Here is a 23,570-nt window from a genome sequence, read left to right on the forward strand (position 1 = left end):
TTAAAAGCAATTATAGCATTATTTTCTTAGAGTTCTACTTTTTATTATCCTTTTAATAAATAAAATTATAGACCTAAGGTATCTAAGTAATTCTAGAGCAGCTCGTGTAGGTGTACATCCTTGCGAACGGCATTATTGAAGCCCTCTTTATAGCGATACCAAATTGGGCTCTTCACTATGGCATCAGTTTTTCCTTAAAAATACTCCAAATTATGAAAAAATAAAACTAGAAATATGTACCTAAAAGACTTACCCTCATCTTTATGAGTTGTAGAAGCAGATTTGTGAGTAACTCGTCCAAAAAAGTCTTTGGTAAGCTGAAAGTAAATAAAACAATAAACAAAAGCTTAAATATCTTCATATAATATTGAATTAACAAAATATATGAACCCGAAACATTAAAAGCTCCAAAGAATATTACTATTTGACAATATAGCCAACAATAAAGTGTGCCTTCGCTTTCGCTTAAGATAAGCAATAAATGTTCGTTTGCGTTGATCCCCGAAATAACGACCCCAATGACAATACACCAGCGGTGGAATCCCCTTATGGGTTATTAGCTTTTCAAGGATTTGGCCAACGAGGAAAAAGGAACAACGAGAAAAAATAAGAACATTTTTTAGGGGATGAGCATATGCGCATTATTTGTTGGGTTGAATTTTCAAGTTACCACAAAATTTGCACATAAATTGCTCTGCTAAGTAAATGCAAGGCATGCAAATCTTGGCATTTGCTTTTTTGCTGCAACAAGGATTACCTGCTGCTTGGGCGCTGCACTGCGCATATTAGCCGCCGATGAAATGGGTTTCGGCTTCAATGTCTGTAAATGATTGGGCAGCTGAGCGCCTGCTGTAGTTTTCTTCTTGGTAGCGATAGCTGGAACAGATGGGTCTCCGCCTTTGGGAGCAGCTCGTCGTATCCGCTCCAAGTCCACTTCGCGAGCTATGAGCTGGCGACTGAAGTAGGGAAGAGTGAGACCAGGATAGCCTTAATGGGAGAAATAATTTAAATAAGGTTTTTTATAAAATAAATGTATATATCCATATATAAGTTTTTGCATATAACTCACCAGGAAATGCACTAAGTGCATCCAAATCTGGCTCCGTTTGAAACACATAATGCCCTTCCATATTTTTCACCTGAACAAATGTCAGACCAAGATCAACCATTACATCGATGGTGTGGCGCAGGTCTTGTTGTTCCCTAAAACAAAAGGATAAATACGAGTTAAAAATCAGTTGAAAGTCAGTAAAAAATACGTTGCAATAAAGCTTTACTTTGGTGACAACAACTGCACGGCCACTGAGCGCAATTGCGGCGATAGAATCCTCTTCAGCAATGGCACCGTATCGAGCAGCAGAACCCTGCCCTGACCCACACCAAATGCCGAGGTGGTGACACCTTTGCGCATGGCTTGAAAGATATTCCTTTGGTTGGTGCTCTTCTGTTGAAACTGAAAGAGGAAGGCAGAGGGTAAACACTTGCGGAATCTATGCAGGAGTCTCATTAATCTTGTGATTGCATTTGAGGCACATAATGGACAAGTAATTACATGGCTTGATTCTGTTGATTATGCACGGGGCATGTTTGCCTCAGCTAATGACACCCTGCATAAATCATGAGATTCTCTCAAAGGAAGGCCTCGCCTGGCCAATGAAAAGAAATAATGTTTTCTTTGCCAAAAGCTTCTTCAAACTCACCTCAAAGCCACGCGTGGGAAATGCAATTTTCGGCCATGCCAACGTTGCGAACAGCAAATGCCAAACGACAAAGCCATACTGCAGATACGGATACACACTGTAGTTTTGCTGACGCCCTATCTGATGTTGTACCGTATCCGTAAAACAGAACCATTTAAGAGCCTCGCACACTCCCGTAAAATTTGGATCGGGCATCTTCTGCTGCAAGTAGTTCTCATAAACGCCTTGGGTGAGTCTGCAAAAGGGATCCATAGACTAATGTACTAAGTGATCACTTTAAGTAACTAAAGTTTCTTACCTCTCGTAGTCCCCACTGGAGTGCACGACATCCAAAACATTGCCCACTCGTGTTGTCACCGACATATTCGTCATTGTAACCTGAACAGGCTCGACGGCTTTGTTGCCGTCTGTTTGTAGCGTCTTTCGAGGACGTTTTATCTGTACATATACCAAAGCATTTAAGAAATCATAAAACAAGTATAAGAAACAAACAATCAAGTGATAATCCTACCCGGAAAATGGCATCCCAAACCTCGAAAAGCCCCTGGTGTCGATCCTTTTGTCCCAAATTATTATTAAGCACATCCTGCAAAGTAAGGCTATGCTTTTGGGCACTGTGAGAAGAATATGGACATTAAGAGTATTTAGTATGAAGTAATTAATCAAAAAAATAAATGTTATTAATTACTTAAAGAACTGCATGGATGAAATACAGCTTCTAACATCATTTCCTGATTTCTCCGCCAAGGCAATCAATGAACCAAAATCCGTTTTTAACTGCTCCCTTTGGGCAATCTTCACCAATCTGTAATTTATCATTTATCAATATTATTTACATATATTATATATTTATCAATACTAATACCTTTCCGCTAAACGCGCAGCATCAATAGGCGGAAAGCTTACCACGAAGGCAACTTGTCTCAAAGGTCGCAGTGCAGGATCGTAGACATCATTACAAATGCAAATAATTGGACGCCTTAGGACATTGTGCTCGGCCTTGGCCCCCTTGGCCTTTACCTTGTTGAAAATGCCGTCGTTGACAAATTTGACAAGATATTCGATGGATTGGCGAGGAGCACCATCGATTTCATCTAAATATGATGCAAAAAATATTATTATGAAATATTATTATTATTTCTTAATTGTTAAATAATTTAATAATCGAAATCAAAAGACACATTTACATTTAGCTTTTTTAGCTTTGTTATGAGTTTTCAAAGCTTAGGTTTGTCGAAGGAACTGTCATAAAAGACAAAAAGAGAATAATTTAGGCTTAGTTGTGGTCGATTTTTGATACGATCCTCTAATTCAATTAAAAACTGCCAGAGTATATTAACTTCGGCTGCTCTAAGTTAGTTTCCCTTTTTGTTTACCTATTATTTTGTCTAACCTTTTAATTATAAAAACAACCAGAGTTTTTGGTATAACTTACCCAAAACAATGCAATTGGGCCGCTTATCCTGATTCAACACCGACGACATCTGCGTTCCATTCTCCAAGGCCAGCTTAAAGGCTTCGGGACTGCGATCGTCCGAGGCATTGATCTCGCGAACATTATAGCCTGCATGCCGGGCAATGGTGTGGGCCAATGTGGTCTTACCCAAGCCAGGTGGACCACAAAGCAGGGCAACCTTTTGCATGGGCCTACCCAGGGCGTCTACATTTGTATTCAGAGCTTGACGGGATTTCCTTTGCCGCCAGCCCCCATTGGATTCGAACTTGCCGGTACGCTTATTAAAGCTATTGAGCTGGTTATTAGATCCTCCTCCGCCGCCACCGCCTCCAGTGCCTGCCTCCGCCTGTTCCTGTTGCTGCTTGCTGTGAAAAGCCTTCCCAAATACCACTTTATCCCACATTTTTAGCCAGTAGAGCAGACTTCGATTGGTCATCTCGTCGGACAGCAGATCAATGTATTTCCTTGGCTTATACTTTTCCACCCAAAGGCGTCCAATCTCCGTATGGTCATTGGCCGATACCAAGGTTATATCTGTTTCTGAGGCTGGATTGAAAGCTGCACGTAGCTGAACCTGCGGGAATATAGACTTTTTAGAAACTGCTAATGTCTTCTAAGAACTTACCATTTCCCTGGCCTCCTGCCATATCTTCTCCTTGGCTTCGCCTAGCAGGCTGTCCACCACTGGCGATGCGCCCCTCACACTCAGCATATCCAGCTGACGTTGCTCGTAATCCTCGGAATGGAATCGCACATAGATGCGCTCCAAATCGCTCCGTTGAACGGCCAAAAAGGGCCAGTTGGGTATCTCGTAGGAGAGGTTACGCATCTTGAAGTCATGCAGAGCCTGCAGCCGACTCGCATCATCCTTTCGCAGAGTCTTGCTTGATTCGCGCATTTTTCGTCGCAATTCCAGGATCTTGTCAATGGCCTCGTTATCCCTTTGCTCCTCCGTCCGGGCCTTTTTCACCAGGGGATCCTCGTACGATTCGTGAAAGAGATCATCGATATCACCAAAGAGATCACGTTCCAGGCGCCGCTTGTTAGCATTCTTGAGACCCACATCCTGAAGTTGTTTGGCGGCGGCATTGAGTAGCGGCTCCTGGTCGAATCCCCTGCTGGTCAGCTGAGTGTTATCCAGCTCATGTATGGCCGGCATACGCTGAAAGGGTGTGGAGCAGCCACGGCCCGCCGGCGGTCCTTTTGGCGTACCGAAAAGTCTGCGATTGACGTGGCCGCCGCCGCTGCCTGCATCATCACCAGCATCCAACTGGCTCGCTCCGAAGGTAATTTGAGACAGTTGCGGCGAGCCCAGAGTGAAGTTGGAGGCATCTTTAATTCCTATGGGAGCTCGGTTTTCCTTCTGCTTTTCCGCTGCCTGCTTTGAGGTGCTCGGTCCATCGTAGGCGTCAAACTCGTGCGGCACATCGTCTAGCAGCTCCAACTCGTCTTGGTACTGCAGCTCGAATTCTTCGTTCTCGTCCGGATATTGATCCATCGTGGGAATCCTCGGAGTATCCGCCAGAAAATCAACACAATTGTAAACAATATTTCGCAAAGTGCAAAATTCCCGCCAAAAGGCGAAACACAGCTGTTGGACAGAGCTGCCACCCTTTGAAACTATCGATATACATATATACATAATGTTTGCTGAAAATACGTGAATTTTTAATGGGACAACCAGACAGAAACAGACACCTTTGAATAAGAACCTGAAAAGCCATTTTTACCGCAGGTGCATACTTTTTTACTCACTCAAGACTTTTCATTACGTCGATGATTGAGGTGTAACCAGCTGCCTTTGCGGGGAAAATTCTCAGTGTGACCAGGCGGCGGGCGAGGGCGAAACCCTGTAGAAATCACTCGATGTTTTTTCCCAACAATTGCTTCTAGAAAAGTCGGCATTTTTTTTAAACATTTTCACTTTGCTCGGTTCGCAGCGTGTTTCAGGGAATTAAGCATAATTAAGCGCTGAACTACAGCCAAATAGCCGCTCTGCCAGAAAAGATGGACAAGGTGAGTGTGCCGGGCGAGAGTGCGTCAAGCGCAACAAAGGGACAACGTGCAAAAATTCTTGACCCTTGCGGTTTGCTGCAGGTGAACGAACTTAAGGAGAAGGGCAACCAGGCGCTGAACGCCGAGAAGTTCGACGAGGCGGTGGCGGCGTACACAGAGGCTATCGCTCTGGACGGCAAGAACCATGTGCTGTACAGCAACCGTTCGGCAGCCCACGCCAAGGCCGGCAATTTCGAGTCGGCGCTGGAGGATGCGGAGAAGACGATCGAGCTGAATCCAACCTGGGCGAAGGGTTACTCGCGGAAGGGGGCTGCCGCCGCCGGTCTCCAGGACTTTATGAAGGCCTTCGAGGCCTACAACGAGGGTAAGTCTCCGTGAGCCATGAATCACCGCAACCTAACCTCACTTTGGCACCGTTTCGCAGGTCTCAAGTACGATCCCCAGAACGCCATTCTGCTTCAGGGTCGGCAGGACATAACTGCCTCGGTGCTCAGCTATATGCAATCGCAGGGCGATATTCCCATGGACATTGATCCGCAGCAGACGCGCACCAGGCGTGCACCGTCGCCGCCTCCCTCGAAACCAGCTGAGCCGGCCAAACCGGCCGAGCCGCGGGTGGAGGACATGACGGAGGAGGAGAAGAAAAAGTACTTTGCCAAGAAGGAGAAGGAGCTGGGCAACGCCGCCTACAAAAAGAAGGAGTTCGAAACGGCCCTCAAACACTACCACGCTGCCATTGCCCAGGATCCCACGGACATTACGTTCTACAACAACATTGCCGCCGTTCACTTTGAGCGCAAGGAATACGAGGAGTGTATCAAACAGTGCGAGAAGGGCATTGAGGTGGGACGCGAAACTCGATCCGACTTCAAGCTGATAGCGAAGTCTTTTGCTCGCATTGGTAATACCTATCGCAAGCTGGAGAACTACAAGCAGGCGAAAATCTACTATGAGAAGGCCATGTCCGAGCACCGTACGCCGGAGATCAAAACCTCGTTGAGCGAGGTGGAGGCCAAGATCAAGGAGGAGGAGCGTAAGGCCTACATCAATCCGGAAAAGGCCGAGGAGGAGAAGGAGCAGGGCAACCATTTCTTTAAGAAGGGCGATTATAGCACCGCTGTGAAGCACTATTCCGAGGCAATCAAGCGCAATCCCGATGATCCCAAACTATACAGCAACCGCGCTGCCTGCTACACCAAGCTGGCTGCCTTTGATTTGGGACTGAAGGACTGCGAGACGTGCATCAAGCTTGACGAGAAGTTTATCAAGGGCTACATTCGCAAGGGAAAGATCCTGCAGGGCATGCAGCAGACCTCCAAGGCCCAGTCGGCCTACCAGAAGGCCCTTGAGCTTGATCCCAACAACGCGGAGGCCGTGGAGGGTTATCGCCAGTGCTCGATGAACTTCCAGCGCAACCCGCAGGAGGTGCTCAAGAACGCCATGTCCGACCCCGAGATCCAGCAAATCCTCAAGGACCCGGCAATGCGCATGATTCTCGAGCAGATGCAAAATGATCCCAATGCAGTTAAAGAGTGAGTACCTTCGGCCGCCTGATTATTTTTATTTCTTGACCCTGGCTAAGCTCTTACTCAGTGGAACACGTCTAGAAGTTTCTGTTTCAATGTTAAATTTAATTTGCATTTTAAACAGTCTCATGCTTCTGGAGCTGAATAAGAAACAAAATACGCCTCTTATGTCTCTAAAAACCAATCACAGAAATGACATTTTAATTAATTATAAACCTTTGTGTTTTGCAGACATTTGCAGAATCCAGCCATCGCCGACAAGATAATGAAGCTGCTGGAATCGGGCATCATTCAGATACACTAGGCACTCCACCTCCATACACACACAACCTCACACACACCCAACACACATACTAACTCACAACACACCAACCATATTGATAAAAGTGCAGGAGACAAAGGCCCAAATAATACACAATTTGAAGGCACCTCCCGCAAGCTGGTTAACAACTAAAATATCGTTTTCTAAGAGACGGGCCACAAAATTTAATGCTATAAACGTAACTACCTTAGAGATCGCAGCGCCCAAATGCAGAAGGACGATAACTATAAATAACTTAAAACAAAAATAACAACAGAATATAACTAAAAGGAAAGTAACAAAATCATTGATAAATGTCTGCCTAATTGATTTACGCGGATGGATGGAGTAGGCTCCAGACGTCAAGGTCCTTATTTTCTTACTACAATAACTATGCTGTAGCTTAGCTCTAAAATAAGTTTTTGAATGTAAAATAAATGAGTCAAAGAATGGTATAAGCTTAGGCTTTCAATATCTTACTCATAACACCTCTAGTGTTGCACTCATGCTTGGGCAATTGTTTAATTTAAGCATTTCTGGAACTTATAATTCAACATTTTGTATTGTTAATGTATAAGAACATAACTTCAAAATACTTATGGAATATTGGGAAAGGTACGAAATGTATATTCCTTTCTGGCTAATTTTTTTTACTAATTAATTAATATTAAATAGTATAGAAATGAATTGAAACGAAACAAGTCATTTATTATTAATATTTGTATTAGAAAAAAATAACATTTTATTTGTTTTTTATTGATTATCTCAAAAGAATACAGAAATGAAACTATAAAAATACTATATTATTGTTATCAGCAGATCTGTTCATGAATTTTACTTCCTACATGAGAATTCAACTCCATGTATCTGAGAGCGTGTAAAATTGGTATCTATGTTAAATGTTAAATAACCAATTTATACAAAACATCGATAGCGTAAAAAAAGTAATCGATATTTAAGTATCCAAACATCGATGGGATCGATAGTGTTCGACGTTTTCCAGTACTACTTTGCAAGAAAATGGAAATGTGCTGATATTTGTGATTTACATCCTCTTTTTGTCGTCCAAAAGTGCCGTACGATAATGTTTTGACCCCGTTGCCGCACCACCAGGCCCCTGCGAACGCAACGCTCCACCGGAGATCCGAGAAAAGTGTAAAAACCTCGCGAGTTCGGACCTCAAGCCAATCATTTTTTTTAACCAGTGTATGGTTGCGGCCGTGTGTTGTGCGTGTGCATGTGTGCTTAGTTGAAATCGCGAAAACGAGAATAGAAAGATGTGCGCCCTCGCTGGTGGTGGTGAGCAGCAGCTATAAGCTATAGCCGCTGGTATAACGTGAAATTAACACACGCGAATCGAGACGAGCGAGTAAAGTCCCGGAACCCCAAAAAATCGTCAGTTTTTTTGTCCAGCTTCAGTCACCGCATCGCAGGAATTTCGTCCCACTGCAGTCCCCAAAAAGCCAACAAAAGTGAGTTTTTTATTTCTCTGCCTTTTCTGCGTTTCGGGGGCGCTTGGCAACAGGCCCGCAAAGAGTCGGTGCGCGAGCGAGAGGGTGCGAGTGGGGGAGTCGGGGGCGCGAGCGAGAGAGCGATGGAGAGAGCCGGGACGCCAACGATTATTACATGCTGCCGCTACCGCTGCCGTTGCTTCTGCTGTAGTAGTAGTTACAGTTGTTGTTGGAGCAATATGTGGCCAATAGCTATTAACGGATTGGGAAGCAATTAGGCCCTAAAATAATGAGGCATCGATTTCTTGGGGAAGGCTCTCCTTCACTGACTCGGAACAGCTGTTTCCTTTTGCTTTCTAGCTCAAAATTGATATTAATTAATGAATTTTAAAGACTAACCTTTGTTTGGAGGACTTTATTAGCGGCTGGAATCGAAGATGAAGGGTTTGGAAAGTTGGAATTTGATATATTGTAGGATAAATTAATTCTTATAAAGTTCATATTACTAGCTTTTATTTTATATAGGTTTCTTTGATTTAATAAAAGAGTATCGAGTAAAAAAATCATCAAAACTAAAAACCCAAAACTTTTATTTACTTTAGAAACTTTTTCCACCATAGCTAAAACCAATATTTATATGATTTATAATAGGTTACCTCGCAATCGAATTTTTAATAAGATATTCTCTATTAAATCCGTAAAAAAAAGAAACAAGTAAAACGGAAGCTGTTGAATGAATATTGAACCCTTAATCCATGAATTTTTTACATATGCTAAAATAATCTCTTTCGTCTCTATTTTTTTTCCCCTCTTTAGTGCAATCCTCACCGCTGCACTATTCGACGATGCGGCCCCAGGCGCCCGGATCGCTGGTCGATCCCAATGAGGAGGAGCTGCGCCTGGCGCCATGGTACTGGGGCCGCATCTCCCGGGAGACGGCAAAGACCATACTCCACGGCAAGCCGGATGGGAGCTTCCTGGTTCGCGATGCTCTGTCCAAGAAGGGCGAATACACGCTAACCCTGATGAAGGACGGTATCGAGAAGTTAATCAAAATCTGTCACATGGATCGAAAGTACGGTTTCATCGAGACAAAGCTCTTCTCATCGGTGGTGGAGATGATAAACTACTACAAGGAGAACTCACTGAGCATGTACAACAAGTCGCTGGACATCACGCTGAGCAATCCGATAGTGCGGATCTGTGACGACGAGGAGTCGCAACCGCACGGCGATCTCAGTCTGCTGAGTAACGACTTCATTCGCACCTGCCAGCACCTGCAGTTGGCCGAGCAGAATCTCGAACAGAAGCGAAACTCCTTTAATGCCATTCGGGAGGAGCTGCAGGAGAAGAAGCTGCATCAGTGTGTATTCGGGAATGCGGAGAAGATATTCCGTAATCAGATCAAGCTTAACGAATCCTATATGAAAACGCCAGTGGATACCAAAGCACCGGAGACGCCAGAGGGAGTCGGCAGCGAGGGAGCTGGTGGTGTCCCATCGGCCTCGACCTGCAGCAATAATGTTAACACTCGACTCAGTCTGATTGAGAACAGGAATCGCCTGCTGAGCCTGCTCGAGGTGCTTCAGGCCAAGATACAGGACCTCAATCATTACATGGAGACGATGAAGAAGGAGGAACTGCTGCTGGAGCGTCAGATCAATGCCAGTAAGCCGGAGTTGCAGATGCTGCAGTTGCGCAAGGACAAGTACATTGAGTGAGTATAGTTGTTGTTATGAGAGAGCGCCAAGCAATTGCTTGTTCCCACTATAGACAATACCAAAGCTTTAACTATTTAATAACCGATTAAGCTATTAGCTTTGTGTCGTGTTCTTATTGGCATTTTACAGTACAGTAAATAAAGGCAATAGCCTTTATTTTCGTCGCAATGACTTCAATTTATAGAGGGAAATTAAGATGTTCATTAGCCAGAAGTGGTGTGTTTTCAATGGCATGGGTAAGGCAGGTTTGAGGTTCAGAGAAGTGCGAGGATAAGCCTCAGTTTGCATTTTCTGCCAGCGAAAAGCGAACTCGAACTTGGTTCTGGCTGATTTTATACGCTCAACCGATCGCTCATTCTGTCTAGCGTCGGCATCGATACCGATAATAATGGCCTAACATTGTTAACGGCAGACTGAGCTGCTTCACGGCCCCCTCCGTGTCGTCCTCGGTTCCAGAGCGTCTACGTGCCTGGCCAGTTTACCTTTCCAACGATTTCGTTACCTATATAAAAGTTTGCCTTACCTGGGCTCTGATTCTTTTCACAATAAACGGTTTATTAGATCACTAGATTTTTGTCTTACCTTCCCTTATATTATTCCCAGCTGGAGGGCATGATAAGCGACCCCTCCAATTTATAAGGTACAAAGTTGCCTTTGGGCTAGTCTTCTTATCTGGAAGATGGGCGGTTAATCTTGATTTTTGACTCCAACATCGAAACCCTATTTATGTGTATTTGCAAACAATTAATATATATGCATACATTCGTATCAAGGCCTTGTGTTTGAATTGGGGGTTCTAAACTCAAGAAGAGTATTTATTTTTTTACATTTAATTATATTTAGATAACACAAAAGTTGACATTCAAAAGTAAAATAATAATTAGCTATTATTATGATTAAATAGATAAAAGTTTTATTTTCTTGTAGGTTTATATTTGCTATATTGTTACAGGATACCAATTAGTTTATGGGTTCTTTTCATGAATACTAGAGTCATGTACATACATTAAGTACATTAAATGACGTTATTTAAGAATTCTGGAACTACAAATTCAATTAAAATAGTTATATATATTATAAAATGTATTACAAATAATACCTTGTATATTTATTCAATTTCTATGATCCCCTATGATCTGTCAAATCATTTGCATGGTGCTGGATGTCTTTTTCTTTTCTATTTAATTTGTGATTTGTGGTCCATCTCCCAGAACTTGTCATAATCCTTTGCAATTTCTTGGTCGGTTGAAAAGCAAATGATATATAGTATAGTGCCTAGCAACAGGCACTTACACAGAGGGGGAGTACGTCATCGTTTTTTGATGAGTTTACGCGCTTCCAAATTGGTTTCTATGGGTATTACCTAGAGTGTGGAAGAGCGCAGCGAGTGACACTTGGACGGGGAATAGAGGAAACGGCCGGGGGCCTATAGATAAGGTTAGCGCCTTGCTAAAGATAGGTTCGCTTATCAGGAATTATAAGTTTGCCGAGTGCTTAATAATTTTTTCCTTTACTTCTACCCCTGCACATACATACATATGAACTCTAGTATCTATGTGCCTCTTTCTGTATGGGCTGCCTTGCTTTTTGCAAACCTTTTGCTGGTCCCCAAGGTTTGTGTATCTAAACCTACCGCGATTAGAGACGGCGGGAGGGCCACCACCGTCATTTATGAGATAAATGCCAGCAAGTCTCCAAGAGTCCGTTGTATCCCACTTGACTCCTCCTTCAGAGATTAGACAAAGCTCCCTGGAGAGTCTATTCCTTTTGGCGGTTGTTAACTTTTTTTGCTGCACCGTCCGCTCCAAAGATTGATGATATCACAACCGACCGACCACCGCCTTGTGGGGCTTATCGCTGCGCGCGAAGACTTAGTCACTTGGATAGCCCCTCGGACGGACATACATACATTAATGAAAGAGCAGCAGCAAAGCTCCCCCTGATCGCCTGATCGCCCCGATTGCCCGAACCGATCGTGATGCGGAAACCTCCAGGTCTGGACTTTCGTAGACCGAACGGCGGCGACGGCGACAGCGGCAGTCGCATTTAGTTATCAAGGGTTCGTTTCGTCGTCAGTTGAAATTGCACACAGTTAGATGAGGCATCGATATCACGCCAAATCGAATTTAATAGCTACTTATCATCGATTACCTACCACATCTAAGTGAATTGTTGGCCAAGTCTAAAGTGACACGTACCACGGCCTTCGGAAAGAGTTCTTTGCTGAGTAAAGAGATTTATTGATTCGATTTTATATTGAATACCAATTATTATACATTTTTTTATGTTTCAAATGAAACATTTCAACAACTTTTAAAAGATTAGATAAGACATCGCCCATAAGCCAAAATTAAATTGAAAACTAGATGGTCACGTACGCCACGCCTCCAGGGATAAGTTTATCAAAAAAGTTGTGAAATTGCATTAAAAATGCATTACAATAAGAAGAGAAAGGAAAAGTCTTATAAAAAAAGTAAATCAAATTTCCAACCATTTCGCAACAAGGTTTTAAAAATATCAATAAGAATAGCAACTTTAAATTATGGATTTATATATCGATATTTGGGTCTAACATTGTTGATATTTACTTTAATATAAATTTCATGCTAAAGAATTCTTTGGTAAATTAAAATCAAATTATTTATTAGTGTATTTCATTTTATTTCTGCAAGAAAGTGAGACTATAGTGATTAAAAAGAAAGCCTTGCAAAAACAACTCCCTCAAGTTAATCAGCAAAGGAAGCTTACCCACAAATGTGTTCCCTTAATCATCGTGTTTTGGACAAATTTCTTATGTAATTGCCATCAAATGTATATATAAATTTATGTAAAGTTCATAACTAATACCTTGCTTAATCTTTTCATCACCTTGCAGGCGCCTGAAAGGTTTTAACCTCAAGGACGACGACCTGAAGACGATCCTTGAAATGGGCTACGACAAATGGTTGCAGCATTACGAAACGGCCTCGAATCAGCCGCACAGCAACGAATCCCTCTGGCTCCTGAGCGACGCCAAGCGCCGGGATGCGGAGGAATATCTGCGCAACGCACCCCCGGGCACCTTCCTGATCCGCGTGAGAGATCTCGGTCACTTTGCTCTCTCGATCTCCTGCGGGGACAGCGTTCATCACTGCATTATTTATGAGACGGAAAGCGGATTTGGCTTCGCTGCACCCTACAACATATATCCCTCGCTGAAGAAGCTGGTGGAGCACTACGCCAACAATTCCCTAGAGGAGCACAATGACACGCTGGCCACCACGCTGCGTTGGCCTTTTCTTTACTGGAAGCAAAATTCGGAGCAGATATTGGCGCAGCTGCAGGAGGAACGGGATTTGGAATGGTCCGAACGGGCGGTGACGCTATTGACACCGCCAATGGTGGGCAGCAGTGCACCAATTCCGACGAGTAGGTCCCGGGATCATCACGACCAAGTGGATGGTATTGGAATGGGAATTGGAACGGTTATCGGGAGCCAGGACACGGATACGACGCCACCGGCCTCCATTTCGCCATCGAACTTCAGTACTTCGCAGTAGGAGCAACAATTGGAGCCGTCAACCTCAGGCCAGCTATCGTATCTCTCTAAGTCCCGCTCGCTCTAAAGCCCCCAAACTCCTCTCTCTCTATATATATTAATATATCTAGATATATCCGCGAATGTGGTCAAAATAATGGCACTACGGGGCTCTAAAGCTTACAAAATAATATTGCATGATACTAAGCCCACGCAAAAGTCAGTGATTTATCCATTTTAAATGTCAGTGTAAAGAACTTTTCGCTAGAAGCCAGTTACATATAGGCATTGCCTAAGCATAGCTGCCAAAATCAAGCAGGTTATGTTTCGATTTCACCGAAAGTGATCGTAATACTTTAACTTGCGTTCCAATTGTGCAGTGCCATTATTTCGGTCTCAGCCGTGTGTCATCATCACTATCGAAATATATGCATATATATAAGATATGTGTATGTTTGGTGTGAATACATTTTTTTTTGTGTGTGATGGATGGCGCTGGCAGTTTAACTGTCGACTAGCCCTCCCCGTCAAGATTCAAAAGGCTCCATAATCCGAAACGAAACGTAATCGTTAACGAGTGTAAAAAAAATCAGATCTGATCATGATGTTTTGATGGCTTGCTAGAAGCCTTTTTTCAAATTGAGAAAGTATAATCTTATTAATATTACAAAAGTATGATTAATTTTATAAACACATACTATATATATATATATATATATATATTATCTATCTATATATATATATATATATAAAATATTTTTTGTAATACTGCATTTGGCGTGATAATTGATAATTCAAGCTATCTGTTGTTGTATCCAACTCCAGTTCCACCTCCTGCACCTCCTGCAATCCTTTCTCCCCTTCCCATAATTATAATTATTGTTATCACGCTGTGCGTTGTCGAAAAGGAAGGGGGTGAGGGGGGGGAAAAGCGATGGAAAAACAAAGGAGGAGTGAGTGACAGAGTGGAAGTTGTGAAGAAATTTTCTGCATTTCTTCATATACACATATGCATACATAAATATTTTGTGGTGTTCATGTAAATATTCGAAAAGCGAAACAAAGGAGCAACATTGCAAAAAAGAAAAAGAAAAGAAAATAATGATAAATGTTTGCGAAATCAGGTTAAGGTTTTGATAACCGCCCCAGCCCCCCTCTAATATTTGTTGTTATATTATGATTGATTTGAAGTAGTTCTAAGTGAAATTTACGTACGTTTACTCGATGTGATCAGTTGATTGTTGCTAAAATAGTAATTTCCCTTCCACACTCTATAATATATCTTTATATATATATATCTATTTTTTTTTAAGAAAGCCTTAATTTCCATACATTAAACACACACACACAGACAGAAACAAAGGAAAACAAAAAATAACACACACACAGAAGAGCAGCAACAAGCAAAGCAAAAACAAAGTGCAATCGAAAATGTAATAATTAAAATTTTAACATTTGTTAATTTATACACAAGGAAAGAAACAGGAAAAAAAGACAAAAACCGTTGCCCATAAAGAATCGCTGCAATAGGCATAATTTTTGTTTGTTTTGTTTTTTACACAACTGATATTTAACATATATATTAATATATATATATATGTTTATACGTAAATAGGAAGAATGCATGTATAAACCACCTGCCAGGCGTTAGTTTTGTAAATACTCTTTCCCAAGAAAGTTCACCTTTAACCAGTTTTTGTGCAATCTAGACCCTGTATGACGGTCATTAAATGTATATTTCATATATAAATATTTATTTTATATTTAAAATATATATTTCATATGTAAATTATTTTTTTTCGTGTTCAAAATATGTACTTTATATGTATTTTTGTTCAAAGTCGCTTGGGAAAGGGTATTTTCCGGTTGAATTTCCATTTTTCTCTTGTGCCACCTTATTGTTCTAAGCGAGTAGAAAACCATTCGAGCTTCCTGTTTGCATTCTACCCAATCGAAATCGAATCGATCACACTTACACAAAAACATTGGCGCTTCTTTCAGTTAGATTTCTTTAAACATATATTGTATGCATAATAATTATAACTCCTAATTTAATTTATTTAATTCGTAACTCTTGTGTTTCATTTTGCTTAAATTCTATGAGATTTCGGCGGATCTCGTACGTTGTAGTATTTATAAGTTTTAAATATAGTTTGTAAACGTTTCAAGAAAACACAAAATGCATAAAAAAAGGAAACAACAAAAATAAGAACACAAACAAACAAGTAGAAGTAAATGATTAAATGTTTTCTAAATATGATTGATCGATATCATCAATTACGATTAATACACATGGATGTATAGATGATGATGACCTTTTTGCCATACCTAAATGTTAGAAGGAAATATTTGTGAATGTTTTCAAGCTCTCTCCGAGAAGAATTGGAAATATGAAAACAATGGAAGGCGTCGACGAAACTAAATGTGAAACGAATTGCAAATTTGTTGTATTTTTTTATATGAATATATATATATACACATATATATATATAGATATTTAACCATACATACCTATATAATGTGTATGCTCTAGAATGCTATATGTTGTAGATCTTAAGCTATAATGTTGTAGATCTTTAAGCGCCAACAGCAACCACAACAAACACAAGAAAACTAACAAAACTTTTTGTAGTAGTTTTTAAAGAGACGGCGGAAACGAAGAAAACATTGTACGTATTTGTATTTGTGTCTAAAAAGAATGTTCGTAAATAACACAAAACAGAAGAAAGAATAATAATAAAAACAAAACAAAAAAAACTGCGGCCCGAAGTTCATGCACCAACACATCATAACAACAATAATAATAATAATATTGAAGTTTTTTCTGCAGTTGAGGCGAAGCTTTTCCTGGGGTCTCTTCTTTCAATGAACCCTCCTCACAGCCCTGCCCGCCGATGGCCAGCAGATCCGCTGAGCTCTGCGAAAAGCGATCCCAAAAACAAAAAAGAAGAATGGGGAATATCACGCGGTCGCCGCTGGGCCCCGTTGAAGATCGGCCACTGAGGAGCGCATGCACACCAGGAGTGACCGCTTTCCAGGCCATATTTGAAGGGAATCGCCTTAGAGCGACCTGATTATTATTATGTGACTTACTTTTCCCCTTATCCCCGATTTAAGCCAATGAATCTCTGTGGGTTCTACAACGAAGCTACAGCTCTTCTGAGTATTTCCCAAGAATGTGATGGCTCATCAAAATGGGCTAGAACGGGAAAAGGAGAAATTAATTGTCTACAGCTGCAGTTTTTAAGTTCGTTTAATCTACAAATAACTAGATATTTTCTAGCTTAATGTTATCTGCCGGGAGTACACATTATAGAAGCTATCATGTGGAGTTGGGAAGATGAGATACTCGACTGCATTTCTAAAAATAGCTTATCTTTTACCGTAGAATTGCTTAAGGCTTTGTGCAAATGCAGATATTATTTTGTTCCTAACAGAGAGCGATAACTAAAGTGCTGACATGGTTTTTTATAGTTAGGAGCTGACTCTTTTAAATCCCAAAAATAGGTAAAAACACTATATGGAAAATTTAATATACAATTGCTACATATAATTTCTTGAGTAATTATTTTCTAGTCGTAAACGAGTTTCATCTTCCAATTTTAAATAAAGAAATATAACTTAAAATTGATTTTTTTAGCAAAAAGTCTATCAACCAATGACACATTAAATACTTTCACCAATTAAATAATGACTGATGGGCTTTGGATAAAGGTCAACACAGTGCACGTGAACAAGCCCATATTTTCTTATCTTTTGCATGCACCAAGTAAGCGCGAAAAATTAATTAAGTGTTTAACTGCCCTACCACAAGACAGAAGATTGATAAAGTCCATTTCCCATTCTCATAAAATACATATTTATTTGTTCATTATTATTCATACATTGATTTTCTTAATCAATTAGTTGTATGTGTTTTCCATAAGAAATAAAGAATGAGTCGGACAAAAAGAATTAGTCGTAAGTCATAACTGATATTTAGATTGTCGCTGATTTAGAATTATATATATAGTCTTAGAGCGTTGTAGACTCGATCGAACACTCCGCAGGCTCTGATTATTTTCATGTCGTTGAGCTGACAGTAAGATTATATAGGTACGGAAAAAATCCTAGAGGGTCGGTCCTCTAAAAATTAAATTCCTGCAGTCGCATCCGTCGCTCTTCTGCCTCCATTTTTACCAAATCAGGAACAACGTAGTCTCCTATTTAAATTTCAGCCTTGTTGTTGAAGGCGGCTGGACCAATTATGTGGGTGCCGTTTTGTGGTGCCTCCGGATTGGGATAGCCAACGATTGAAATGGAGTACAGGACTGAACATTCGTTGCCGGCATAACATCGGCTATATCCTCTTCCACGCCAAGTTGCCATTTGTGCAGGAGCAAAGAATCTGCCCACTTATTAGGACTATAGGTGCCCATGTCACCTAGATGACGCTAGATGGCTCAGAGTAGGGTCCTCGAACATTCTTATTATGACAGCTAAAGCGGCCCCTATTTTGTTTGCAGGTCGCTGAAACAAATTAAATAAATAAATTAATAAATTATTTTCATCCTGCCTCGAGTTTACCTCAAGAGATTTGTCGATTTTCAAAATCTGTGACGTTCAAGGAGTGATCGATCGTCGGATTAATGAACTTTATAATCTCAATACAAGAAATTCCTTAAAAATCACAACAAACCAATGAAAAGTTGTAGAAAATATCAATATCGATATTTTGTTTGCCCTGTTATCGATATTGCGATATTTTTGTTATTGATAGTATCAATGGTTTGCTGTTTGGTTCCTCTTATTTAACATTTAACATGTTTACAGATACATGGTGTAGAATTCTCCCGTAGGGGGAACAATTCATAAACAGATTTGCCCTCATTCCGATAGAAAGAATGTAAATTAACAGAGCTGCCCGAGCTTAGGGCTTTCAGTACAGCTGATTTTGCAGCTTTTTTCTCGCCCTTGCCCGAGCTAACTCTGGTCACACTGGTCAACAGATTCTTTTCGAGCAAAGCGGTCGCGTTTTTTTTTTCGTCTCATTTTTTAACGTTTTTAAAATTGTTAAAACAATTCGCGAACTTTTTGGTGGCCCGGCGGCAATTGTGAGTGCATAAATAATATCGTACTGCAATGGAATAGGCCCCATTAGCGTCGCGTGTGTGTGCAAGAGTTTGTGCGTGTAAGCGCTCGCGGGGGCAGCCAAGAAAACGGAACACAAAACCAAAACAAACGCAGCGTGTGACTTTGCGAATTGCGAATGTCTTTGCAAGGCGATGCTGCTCGCAAAATCTCGCTCAGCACCGCGTAAATGGCAAAGCACAAAATAACAACAAAAAGAGCGGCAGTAGTAACAACAATAACAACAACAAAAGTTTGAGTGTCACAATTTTCTTCTGCATTATTATTAACACTCCCCCGCGCTCTCTCTCGCTCGGAAAGAGTGATTTTGGCTGGCAATCTCTCTCCCTCGCCTTCAGCACTGTGTGTGCGGCTCAGGTAAATCAAATGAGTTAAATTTTATTAACCTGACAAATAAGCGAATCGTAATGGTGCGTGTGTATGCGTGTGAGTGAGCAAGCAAATGAATCAAAATTTTAGAACGCAAACAAATTATTGAATAACACGGCGACGAGTGAACGGGATCTCTCTCGCTGTCTCTCCCCTCATCATTCGTTCCGAGCTTTGGGATGCCGTAATCTCAGTTATACACTCCACGGGGGCCCAGCTCCAGAAGAGGGAGAGGGGTGGGGGGGGGGCCTGCCTGTAGTGGGTGGCGTATGACGGGCGGTGTGCAGAAGGCGCAGGGGACGGGGGGTTGATACTTAATCGATCGGTGGGAGTGATCTCATTGCCTTAGGGCGGGCTTGGGCTAAGCTCCAATCAGTGCGACCAAGTCAATGATGCCTTATCAGTAACAGGGACGCACAAGTTCAGGGGTTAGAGTGTTAAAAAATAATCCGTGGCGAGCAGCAGCTGTTCAGCTTCGCAACTACCTGGACAAGAAACTTGTATATTAGCTCGTTTCCTTTATCTCTAGATTTCTCTAATTGATAATTTTGTAGGTTTCAATTTGGTCAATTTCCAGTTAAAGTTTAACTACTTGACAAGTAATACCTGCAGCTTAAACTTTAGATTACAGTAAAAAAAACGAATTATCTTGAGAAAAGAATTTTTTTATACACCTGAAGGGTATTATAATTTTAGTCAGAAGTTTGCAACGCAGACCGACCGTCCGACCCTGTAAAATATAATCAACAGCCGAGTCAATCTAGTTATGGTCGCAAAATGTATTTTTTTATTAAAAACTGGGTAAAAATGTTATTTTTTTTTTTTTTAATTTTTAATTTGGTATGCAGATGTATTATGTTCGGCTTCCCGAAGTAAGTTTACTTTGTTCTTTTTAAGGGTAAAGTAAAGAGGAAATTAAATAAGACTTATTTATTGAAAATTTTAATTATTTCGTCTATATTAATGTTCCTATTTTAGACTTATTTTTAGTATTTTTTTTCTAGATTGCCCTTTAATTACCAAACTTTTACCAATTGCAAAAAACAACACTTTTACTTACCATAAAGCTACTTGGAATAAGCCAAGACACTTGAACTCTCTTTATTTCTACTGCCATAATTCTTGGCCATATGCTTGTTGTTCCCTCTCATAATTCTGTCATTATCTGGCCGTACATTGCTGCCTCCTCGACTTCAATTGCCGTGCTGTGCCTCCTTCCCTGGACACCCGGCACATGCCCTGGAAGGCGCCGCAGCAAGCTACAAGAAAAAGCAACCAAAACAACGCGTAAATTATTTTTGTGGGCCGCACCCAGGCGCCATTAAAAAGGCCAAAGAACATTTTGGGTGTGGGTTTTCGTGCGGCGGGTGTGTGAGCGATGGATACAAGTGTATAAAAGTGACTGAATGTATCGTACATAACTTTAATTCCAATAACCAACCACACGTCATAGGGCTATAGAAGAGACCCGTCTTTAAGCTCTCCGCCCGTCTTTTTCGGCCACGCCCCCCCTCATCTGCCCAAACAATCCTTCGGATACAACCTTTCACCTGCCCACTCAGCTCCGCTCAGCGCTCTATAAATAAATCTCATTAATAAATTAAACGTTTTAGCGCAGGAAATTCCTTCTCCTTCTCCAGCAAGCCGTCCAGAATTCGCATTATAATTTCCTCGAGAGGCGCTCGTGTGCGCAGACAGACATACCCGAGATGGCCCCAGACTATAGCCGACTCGATCCGATTCGATATGGCGACGTCAGAATCGCTTTATAAATAAATCAAATGGGAAATGTGAATTTTGTTGAAGATGAGTTCTTGTTTTTATATCAAGGTTTTCCTTGCTTTTCCTTGTTTTCATTCTGTTGTTTTTTTTTTTTTCGAATTGTTGCATTTGGCAACAGAATAATCACTGGTGTTGGAAATTGTTTTGGACTCACGTAAAATGTTCATTTTTCTTCATTCCCAATTTTAAATTGTTTTTCTACTTCTTCAGTTTTCTTTTAAGGGGTTGCTTTGTCTTTCATTATTAAATTGCCACCCAAGGAAGCATAAAAACGAAACAAAACGCCAACCCACCAACCAAGGCAAGAAAACTGATAAATAGACTCGATTATTAGGGAATTATCATGACATGGTCGGCGGCAGTCTTTTTTTTTTTTGTTTTGGGGCTTATGTAAATTGTTCAAACAAGTGGAACATGAATACAAAAATTACGGATTTTGTGGTTACATTATGATATGGGGCACAAAGTCCCGGGCAAGAATGAATTTTGAGTTTAATGTGGTTCGACTTCTGGTGTTTTGGCTCTTCAAAAAGTTATATTTGGTTTCTAAAAACCACTGACCTTTATAAACATGCATACTTCCAAAAGAAACACCTGTGATTTTCCACATCAAAGGTGCAGACTCTCTAAAAGCCATAAAAGTTTTGTTAAATAAATATTTCTGGATGTAAATGTTAAAAGGCAAAGTTATTTAGGTACATTCCACAAATACAATCAAACATTAAATCCCAGAGAGTATATTTTTAGCTAATTGAGTTTCTGAAAAGCGAAGGTATTCTCAGAGATTTTAGCTTAAAAAATAAAAAGGAATATATTAACAGTTCTTACCTTTTTGGGTAATATTAAACAGTAACACTCTGTACTGCAGAGAAATGAAGAAAACAAACCTTTTTACAATATTTAAGAAAACCATGATTATAAGATTAGCCAACTTTGGTTATTGCATGGGGCATTCCCTTTATATTCTGGCCAAGGTTTTGTTTATTAGTTATGATGATGTAGCCGAAACGAAGTCTCTCATTCTCTCTCACATGTTTATTGTGGCTTGGCTTGCCGAAAAGTTTCATTTTGGTTACTTTGCGGGGGAACTCGTGACCTTTTGTAAACAAAAGGGCAGATAAAACACCTGTAAGTCTCCCCTTCACAAGAAAGGCATACGAAAAACACCACTACCCGCAAAAGCAACACCAACACCAACAACGAACAATGGCAATAATACGAGTAATATGAACAACAAGCACCACCCCCACACACAGTGGGCACATTGGTCCCGGCTAAAATTCCCACCGGATGTTAATGTTTTATTTGGATTTGAAATTTTCTGCTCGCTGTTTTTAATGGACGCTGATTTGTTTGGAAGAAAATAAACAATTTGGAAATTTATATAGTTGGGGAACCAGGGATCGAATGGATTAGATTGAAACGGAATGCGCCATAATCCCATGTGAGGCGGCTGCTCTCCCGCATTTAATGGCCAAATAAATATGCAATGAATATGGCCAGTTGCCATAAGTTGGTCAAGTTTATGGCTGCTTATCGATCTTATGGATAGCTCTTCCCGGCGGACGGTACCCGATGTTTGGTGACCCCCGGCGGGACTCGCCCCTCCCGTATGCCGGCGGCCATCGTCTCGGTGGACCGCCATTTGCATATCTTTTGTAGTCCACCAGCGCCGAGTGACCTTGAGGACGCCGAGCCGCAATCAATCAAGTGTACAAAAGAAACCGGGGTCCGAGGTAGAGGGACGAAGAGGTGGTGGTGGTGGTGGCGGCTTGGGGTGGATAAGGAAAGCATCTTGCAACTTTCGCCTTTGTGGAGACAACCAACCAAACAAATTGAATCTCACGGATACAGAAACATTTGTCTCACCTTGTCAATCACTTTGACGGGGCAAGCGGGAAATGGTGAAACGGGGAAAAGTTGGGGAGTGAAGCAGGGTGAAGGGTGGGTGGTGGACCCACCCACCACCAGCGGAATATGTGGGTCAGGTCTTAAATTTTTCGCGCGTATTGAATGTCATCCTGCCCGCTCGGCGCTGACCCATTTTCCAACTGTTTGGCCGATCTCTGATTTCCTATTTTCAATTTTTCTTTTCTTATTTTTTGAGTACCCTGTAAAAACGGAAAATAACAAGGGGTAGATATATTTTATAATTTAAGATGTTTCTTATTACAAGTTGCTAGCAAATAAGTGTACTTAGAATTTCTAATTGAAAAGTTTTCAAAAGATGAACTTTTCCAGAAAGGAAACGAACTTCGGGAATACCGAAGTTTATATACCCTTGCAGTTTGCATTTGATTTATAGGAATCAAATCGGACATCGATCATAACTAAGCTTTAAATAATCAAATTCTTTAAATCGATGTTTATTCAATAATAATAAAATTTTTAAAAACTCATAACTAAGCCAAAATAACATTAATTTCAATTTGGAAAGCTTTTCAGTGTTAGTTTTTATTATGTTAAAAAACTAACATACTTAATTTAAAATAAAAAACCAAATATATATACATTTTTGAAAATTTTAACGATGTAACCCCTTGACAAATGTTAAAAAAGAGATGGCTAAATCGACTTGGCTATTGATGCTGATCAGTAATA

The 23,570-nt window shown here is 40.9% G+C and overlaps 4 protein-coding genes and 1 long non-coding RNA gene across 8 annotated transcripts in view; 3 read left to right on the forward strand and 2 right to left on the reverse strand.

The window, feature by feature from the left end:
* Positions 1-18: 18 nt before the first annotated feature.
* cutlet (chromosome transmission fidelity protein 18 homolog) lies at positions 19-4,800 on the reverse strand. Its single transcript, XM_086834867.1, has 12 exons — positions 3,782-4,800; positions 3,136-3,730; positions 2,566-2,794; positions 2,389-2,505; positions 2,212-2,314; positions 1,999-2,138; positions 1,701-1,935; positions 1,278-1,453; positions 1,070-1,203; positions 758-987; positions 254-317; positions 19-193 (listed from the first exon to the last, which is right to left on the reverse strand). The coding sequence occupies exons 1-12, from the start codon at positions 4,796-4,798 to the stop codon at positions 93-95; spliced, it is 3,141 nt and encodes a 1,046-aa protein (XP_086690993.1). The 5' UTR covers positions 4,799-4,800; the 3' UTR covers positions 19-92.
* A 174-nt stretch (positions 4,801-4,974) lies between these two features.
* On the forward strand, positions 4,975-7,454 carry Stip1 (Stress-induced phosphoprotein 1). Its single transcript, XM_020956974.2, has 4 exons — positions 4,975-5,172; positions 5,254-5,536; positions 5,597-6,704; positions 6,930-7,454. Exons 1-4 carry the CDS (start codon positions 5,164-5,166, stop codon positions 7,000-7,002), a joined length of 1,473 nt encoding a protein of 490 aa, XP_020812633.2. The 5' UTR covers positions 4,975-5,163; the 3' UTR covers positions 7,003-7,454.
* A 495-nt stretch (positions 7,455-7,949) lies between these two features.
* Pi3K21B (phosphatidylinositol 3-kinase regulatory subunit alpha) lies at positions 7,950-15,884 on the forward strand. Its single transcript, XM_020956950.2, has 3 exons — positions 7,950-8,471; positions 9,267-10,167; positions 13,047-15,884. Coding segments are annotated over exons 1-3 (1,566 nt in total). The 5' UTR covers positions 7,950-8,470; the 3' UTR covers positions 13,711-15,884.
* A 1,639-nt stretch (positions 15,885-17,523) lies between these two features.
* On the reverse strand, positions 17,524-18,412 carry LOC110187579 (uncharacterized). The gene is made up of 2 exons (XR_015272157.1): positions 18,255-18,412; positions 17,524-18,197 (listed from the first exon to the last, which is right to left on the reverse strand). It is a non-coding gene; the product is annotated as an uncharacterized LOC110187579 (long non-coding RNA).
* A 216-nt stretch (positions 18,413-18,628) lies between these two features.
* The window catches only part of Plc21C (Phospholipase C at 21C), a 60,683-nt gene continuing 55,741 nt past the window's right edge, over positions 18,629-23,570 (forward strand). For all 4 annotated transcript variants that reach the window (XM_020956977.2, XM_020956983.2, XM_020956982.2 and 1 more), the window contains exon 1: positions 18,629-19,175. The gene's annotated coding sequence lies outside the window, so the exon portion shown is untranslated. The remainder of the gene's footprint in view (positions 19,176-23,570) is intronic.

The sequence above is a fragment of the Drosophila serrata genome, unplaced genomic scaffold (assembly GCF_035046125.1).
Source record: "Drosophila serrata isolate PLE 108 unplaced genomic scaffold, ASM3504612v1 contig_275, whole genome shotgun sequence".
NCBI lineage: Eukaryota > Metazoa > Arthropoda > Insecta > Diptera > Drosophilidae > Drosophila > Drosophila serrata.